Raw genomic sequence first — 7,618 nt, forward strand, 5'->3', positions numbered from 1 at the left:
AAGGAAATATTTTTGGAGCTCACTGCTCCATTATTTATGTGGTATCACTACTGCATGCTCTTTTAATTGTCCAGTTATTATACTTTAATCTCTGCAATTTGTGTTTTTTTAAATAATTTCTATCTCTATCGATAGTCTTTTTTGAAGTGACATTCCCATCATAACTTCTCTTCTTTAATCATGGTTTTCTTTAAATTTTTGTGCATGTTTATAATAGCTACTGTGACATCATTGTTAAATTAGACATCTGATTGCTCTCACAGGCAGTTTCTGTTGCTAGCTATTTTCCCCTAGGCATATGGGTCATTCCTTTGCATGTCTTTTATTTCTTTCCTAGAAACTGGACATTTTAGATAATATAATGTGCAACTTTGGGTACTGGTTCCCCTGGTTCCCTTCCCCCTTCTGGGGCTTGTTATTCTTAGTTGCTTATTTATTTGTTTTATGACTGGCTGAATAATTTCAGTGAGGTCTACCCCCAACCCACCCTGCAATATTATACCTCTGATATTCTCTTTAGGTGGATGTAGTATTCGGTTTGCCTTGAAATAATGATGATTTGGACATGGCTCTGTTTGGTGTCTCTTTCCTTGACCACATCCAGCTGTTAAGCACCACTAATTTCTGTCTCTCTTGTTTTCAACAATGTCCTGATGCATAAATTGCTCCAAAGATGTATCTAACCAAATTTGGAATCCCTTGTACAGAAAGTTCCCAAGGTCAGTGATTGAGATTTGTTCTGACCCCAGGATATATATTCACCTACATCTTCAATGCAACTATTGTTCTACCAATTGCTTTTTGCAAAACCTCTGTTGGTTTTGAAAGTGCTGGAATTTATCCACCACTGTTGAAAATGAAGTCAGTTACTTTGAAAAGAGATTATGAGCTATTTGTTCTATAGTCTGCTTCTACCTTTGGGCAAAATCCCTGAGCCAGGGGCTCTGGATGTGGGTGAAAACAATGGTGACCTTCTTTCAGAATGACATCCACAGTTTAGGGGTTAAGTGCTCAGCAATGTGGGCAGTAGCTTCAGGAGTTCTCAGGTTGCTGTCCTGATGTAGGATGAGACAAAGTGAACAGTCACTCTGCCATGGTACAGCCACTTGTGCAGGACTTCATAGCATTCCAGAGCTCTGGGGCCAGATGGAGTTGGCTTTTGACACTCTTGAGTTGGGTAAATATATTCATTTTCCATAGCTGCATAATAAATTTCCACAAAATTACCTTAAAACAATACACGTGTGTTATCTTCCAGTTTCCATGGCTCGTAAGCCTGGACATGACTTGGCTGTATCTTCTGCTCTGGGTCTCACAAGGCTGAAATCAAGTTGTAGGAGGGGCTACATTCTCATCTGATGCTCAGGGGCTGCTTTCAGACTCAAGTGGCTGTCAGCAGCATTCAGGGCTCAGAACTTCTGGTTTTTTGCCCAGTTTCCAGAGGCTGCCTGTAATTCCTATGTGGGATTTCCAGAATGCTACTTACTTGGTTAAGCCAGGAAGCAGAGACTCTAATAAGTTTGTAGTAAGATGGTATTTTATATAATGTAATATAATCACGAGAGTGATTGTCCCATCACATCTGCCACATTTTATGAGTTAGGAACAAATCACAGTCTTACCCACACTCAAGGACAGGGATTATGCAAAGATGGGGAACACCAGGAGGCAGGGATCAGAAAGATTACTTCATCTGTTGTTGCAAAATGTACTTAATATCCCAGAACCTCAGCTTATTCACTAAAGACAAAAAAAAATGAGGCTATAGTAGTACTTACTCTTAGGATTGTTGTGAGGATTAAGGCACACAAAGCTTTTAATATACTACCTGGTTTATTATAATTTTTTAGGAATATACTATTGTCACTGATTTTATTACTAAATCTTCCCACAGCCTAGGAAACATCAGCTCTGACAATTGTTTATGATTTGTTTATGGATTTGCTCATGTTTCTTGGTAGAACTTAACCAGATGGTCTGGGGGTGCTCTTTGGCTACTCTCATCCTCTTTCTGCCCTCAGCCCAGTGAATGTGTGGATGAAGGACTGGGGTGTTTATTGAACTACCTCCTTTCCTGTCTGTTAATGACTAGACGGGTGTCTTAGTTCTTGCAGGTTGCTATAATAAAATGCTATCGATTATGTAGCTTATGAACAACAGAAGTTTATTTCTTACAGTTCTGAAGGTTGGAAGTCTGAGATCAGAATGCCAACACAGTCAGGTTCTGGTGGGATCTCTTCCAGGTTCAAAGCTGGTGACTTGCTGTGTTCTCATGTGGTAGAAAGGAGGAAGGATCTCTCTGGGGTCTCTTTGATAAGGACACTAATTCCATTCATGAAGGCTCTACATTAATGACCTAATCACTTCCCAAAGCCTCCACCTTCAAATACCACCACCTTTGGGGATGAAGATTTCAACATATGAATCTTGGTGAAAAACAAGCATTCAGAACACAGTAATGGGGAAATGAGGGGAATGAAAAGGAAACTTTCCTCCCTTTTTATTAGAGAAGGCTCAGAAGTACTGTACTCCTGCATGATCCTAGAGTATTATGCTAAGTGAAACAAATCAGACAGAGAATGACAAACACCATATGATTTCACTTATTTGTAGATTCTAAAAAACAAAACAAATGAACAAACAAAAACCAAAATAGACTCTTAAATACAGAGAACAAACTGGTGGTTGCCAGAGGGAAGGTAGGTGGAGGAATGAGAGAAATAAATAAAGGGGATTAAGAAATATGAACTTCCAGTTGTAAAATAAATAAGTCACAGAGATGAAAAGTATAGCATAGGGAATATACTCAATAATATTGTAATAAAGTTGTTTGGTGTCGCAAGGTGACTACACTTACCTTAGTAAGCACTGAGTAATGTATAGAATTGTTGAATCATTATGTTGAACTTGTGAAATGAATATGACATTGTGTGTTAATTATACTTCAATATAAAAATAAATTAAAATTAAAAATAACAACAAGAAAGCAAAGAGAGAGAGAAAAAAAGAGGACATATAGTCATTTATAGTACTTCATCCTTTGTCTAATTTCAGCTATCTGATCCAAGGCTGTATTATCAATAAAACTGTTAGGTGGTTTGGAGTGGTGAGGTTCAGAGTCAATGGCCAAGAAAGAATTCTTGAAATGTTTTTAGTGCAAAGAGGGTGTTTTATTATGGCATGGGGACAGGACCCATAGGCAGAAAGAGCTGCACTGGGGTTGTGAGGAGTGACTGATTATATAAGATGTTTTTATCATATGGAGGTGACAATTGGATTCCAGGAAATTGAGTCTATAGGTTTCTGGAGATTGTTTTTTTCTTGTAAATCATTAAAGCAGTTGCAAACTGATGGAGACTCAAGTCCTACACGACTGTGATCTCTATCAGCTAACCATTTGTTTCTCCTTTCCTTTGTTCTTAGACAGCTATGAGTGTCTGAGGAATGTCACACATATTTCACCTGGGGAGTAAATTTCATTGTATTACTCAGCCATCAGAAAGGATGATTACTTACGATTTATATCGATTTGGATGGAACTGCTGAGTATTATACTGAGCAAAATAAGTCAGTTAGAGACAGACAATTATCATGTGGTTTCACTCATGTGGAATATAAGAAACAGCACAGACTCCTTCCATCAGGCCAACATTATCTTGATCCCAAGGGGGAATCAATCATAGGGGAAGAGAGGGAAAACTGAATGGCAAGAAATCAGAAAGGGAGACAAGCCATGTGAGACTCTTAACTATAGGAAACAAACTGAGGGCTGCTGGTGGGGAGGTGAGTGGGAGGATGGTGTAACTGAGTGATGGACATTAAGGGTGGCACATGAAGTGATGAGCACTGGGTATTACATGCAACTAATTAATTATTGAACCCTACATCTGAAACTAATGATGTACTATATGTTGGCTAATTAAATTTTTAAAAAATCATCTGGGAGGAGGATTGTGGGGTGTAGCTTATGCTTCATCCTCAGCTTTCCTTTTTTTCCCTCATTGATGGCATCAGCAAAGCAGTTTACAAATTTGATCAAAATTAAAAAATTGAAGTGGTCATCATGGGGAAAATCTGAGCCATGTTGCAGTTTGATACCATTTTTATTTGAATTACATATGAAGGTAGAAGTAGGAAACCACACTTTTTTCCAGTAATTATAAGTATTAAAGACCTTGAACTGATTTGAATTGACCTAGAATTGAAAATGTCTCTGAGCTGGCACTCAGCCTTTATTTTTGCCTTATACACTATTAGAATAGGTGCTTTGATTTTGTTTCTCAGATTAAATATAGCACATGAAAGGCATTGAGAGGTGAAGAAATTTCTAGGTCATTTCTTCTGACAAAAGATGTGACAGCTAAGAGCTTGGGAGTGATGAGGGGATGGCAAAGCTACTAACAAAGCCAGAATTCAACAAGCACAGCAGTTTTGGACCATCTATGACAGGTGTTAAATTGCACCACCCCTCTATAGTATCATAGCATAACACAAGATCAAAGAAAGGTTACATTTTATTGAGAATACTCAATTTAATCACAGAGAAAAGTTCTATGCATTATTCTTTTAATGGTAGAAATAACATTTAAAAATCATTTATAGGCTTACTTCTTTTTAGGGTCTGGTTATTCTTTATTGGTCATAGATGACTGTCATAAAAAAAAGTACCTCTCACCACGACCAAAACCTAGGGCAGGGTGGTCTTGTTTGTTCCCTTATCTCTTGTTTCCTTATACCTCCACATTTTTGGGATTTCTGGGAGCCTAACCACAAAGCTCTGTACCAATTCTCCCAACGTAGCACTGCCTATCCCTTACTCACCACTACCAGACCAGCAGTCCTATTTGTGACTGTCTTCTCCTCTTGGCAGCTCAGGGAAAACTCCCCAGAGAGTCAAGTATTCCCTCTTCCAAAAGATGCAGCCACTCTGGGTGGGCCCCAAGCAGCCTTGCTCTGTGGATTCAAAGAGCTTACTTCTTTCTTCTTCCTCACTCATCCTTTAAGTTACTCTCTAACTTCACAAGGACTTATGGTCAGAATTTCCATCTTTTTTAGGCTTTATCCTTAGCTATTAAAATGGATGAACTCACCAATTTTATTTCTATATTGTCATGGAGGTGCCACTTTTCAATATCTGGCATCTTTCCTGTGGCTGACAGTAGGATGAAATTTTTCAGGAACTGCATCTGCCTCTTAGACTCATCTGTGGAAGGAGTTACAATGTTCTTCATCAGTCCATGGCTTGGGTCTCAATTATAGCACTGTTCTTGAAGTGGCATTGTGGTTTTGGTTTCCCCCATAGTCCCAAAGCATGGTAAACACACACACACACATGCACACACACACTCTAACTATTCTACAAATTATATATTGGGGCTTGGGGTCTCTTTTATTTTACCCCTACATTCAGACAAATACACAAAGAATGGTTAAACTTTCTTCAGATAGTCACATTTTTCCTCTGGCCTTCATTTATTTTCATGTAGAAACCAAATGTATTAAATTTTTATTTCCTCTTCTGAAATTTATGCTTCTAAAGCATGAGAGTTTTAACCAGGAAAGGATTTTAAGGACAGTGGAGTGCTACATGAGAAAAGACTAACAATCAAGTTTCCTTTATGATTGGAAATGTAAAGCTGCCTTTTTGACATTTATAATTTATACCCTACCTGCTTCTAAAAAGATTAGAGATGGGCTCTTGGGTGACTCGTCTGTTGTGTATCCAACTCCTGATGTCAGCTCAGGTTTTGATCTCAGAGACGTGAGTTCAAGCCCCATGCCCAGTGTGGAGCCCACTTAAAAAAAAAAAAAAAAAAGACCGAAAAACAGATTCGAGATGGCATACAGGGAGAGAGGGAGAGCAGGGATTCTGTGTGGTAGTCCAGGATAGGAAATTCAGTTGCAGTAATTTATGGCACCTTTAGCTTGCTTACAAAGACATTGTAGTTTGTGCCCTGAGTACTTGTCCTGACATTTTAACTTCTAGAGATTGATTACAATGGCCTCAAGCTTGGAAAGGCAACCCCAGCAATAGGCTTACTAGATATCTATAGAAGAACAAAATTTTACCTTAGCACAAAGCTCTCAAACCTATCAAACCTCAAACCACAAAGCTCTCAAACCTCACAAACAGCAAACTTGTTGTCTGTGTTTTTTATTCTGTAATTCTTTTTAATACATTATTTTGTCTTTCTAACTTATAACAGTTGTACCTACAGCAAGACTGTTCACACAGGACTAAGCATTACAAACACTAGTTAGTGGAATAATCCTTGTGCACATTAAGGAAGGAAAAGGATGGTTGAAAAGCATTAGTTTTGTTGGTGTGTCATGTTCTTCTGTCACTTGACAGCATTTATCCACGGTTTTAAAAATCAGGGACCAACAATTCTACTGGTACCTGCTACAAAAGATCATCTTTTTAAATGCATCCCTGAGTTCTGGACTCCGGAAGGCATATATAAATGGGTCAATGACTGCATTACACATGATCAACATGCCATTCACCTGGAAGAGCGACATGTAGCAGGCACAGTAAGGATTATTTGGGCAAAATGTCATTAAAAGAACATGAAGAACAAAGGGGGCCCAACAGAAGATGAAGACCCCAAGCAGGATGGTCAGCGTGATGGCCCCTTTCATGTTGGCTCTGGGAAGGGTCAAGGTCTTCCTGGCATGTGAACGGGCAAGCAAGAACATGTGCACATAAAGGCACAGGATAAAAACCAACATCAGAGGGAACAGCGATGTGAAGGTGATCACTGTGGGGATGTGATGAGAGAAGATCACCATGGTAATGGCACTGCCCATGCACCCGGTCCAGGTGACCATCAGGACAATAATGGCACGGCGCATGGTCACAATGCTGTGGTATTGCAGAGCATGGAAAATTGTAAGGTAGCGGTCAGCTGCAATCATGGACAGGCTGAAAATGGAGCCAAGGAGGGAGAGGATGAACAGGCAGTCGATAATATCATCTGCTGTGGTTTCAAAATTGCCACGAGGCTTGAGATAACCCATGTTTCTTAACATGATCAGGATATTTTCCAGGATCTTATATAGGCTGCCCAACATATCCGAAATAGCCAAGCTACAAATGAAAAAGTACATGGGTGACTGGAGATTCTTATTCTTGATCACTGCCAGAAGGACTATTAGATTTTCCAAAACCCCAATGATGGATATTATAAAAAATATCTCTTCTGGCAAAATCACATGAGGACAGTCTGAATTATTTCTTGCTGTATCATTGATGTTTTCATATAAATTGATAATGTGCTTCATTTCTCCTGCTAAGTCAAGGTTGTTACTTTGACTTGACAGAAAGCTGGATTGATTCTTCAGAATCTTTTCTTCTTTGTATTACTTGCTGGAGGTCTGAGGGAAAAATCACCAGGCCACCTAAAGAATAAACAGCAACATCAAAGATATTTTTAAAGAGGGAGGGGCAATATGGCAGAGGAGCTGGGGACTCCATTTTAACTGGTCCCCTGAATTTAGCTGGATACCTACCAAGCCATTCTGAACATCCATGAAATCACCTTGGGTTGTAAGATTATATGCCTGGATCTTACAGGGGTAGAAGATAATTAGTCAGGAGGTACAAAGGATGGAGTTG

At 39.2% G+C, this 7,618-nt stretch overlaps 1 protein-coding gene across 1 annotated transcript; it reads right to left on the reverse strand.

Annotated features, from left to right (window-relative positions):
- Positions 1–6,390: 6,390 nt before the first annotated feature.
- Positions 6,391–7,284, reverse strand: MC2R (melanocortin 2 receptor). Its single transcript, XM_044241039.1, has one exon. It carries the CDS (start codon positions 7,282–7,284, stop codon positions 6,391–6,393), a length of 894 nt encoding a protein of 297 aa, XP_044096974.1.
- Between the last annotated feature and the right edge of the window lie 334 nt (positions 7,285–7,618).

Source organism: Neovison vison, chromosome 3 (assembly GCF_020171115.1).
Source record: "Neovison vison isolate M4711 chromosome 3, ASM_NN_V1, whole genome shotgun sequence".
Classification (NCBI taxonomy): domain Eukaryota; kingdom Metazoa; phylum Chordata; class Mammalia; order Carnivora; family Mustelidae; genus Neogale; species Neogale vison.

Bases quoted from the DNA above. Each gene is read 5' to 3' on its own strand.
- MC2R (XM_044241039.1), bottom strand. From the start codon at position 7,284: ATGAAGCACATTATCAATTTATATGAAAACATCAATGATACAGCAAGA.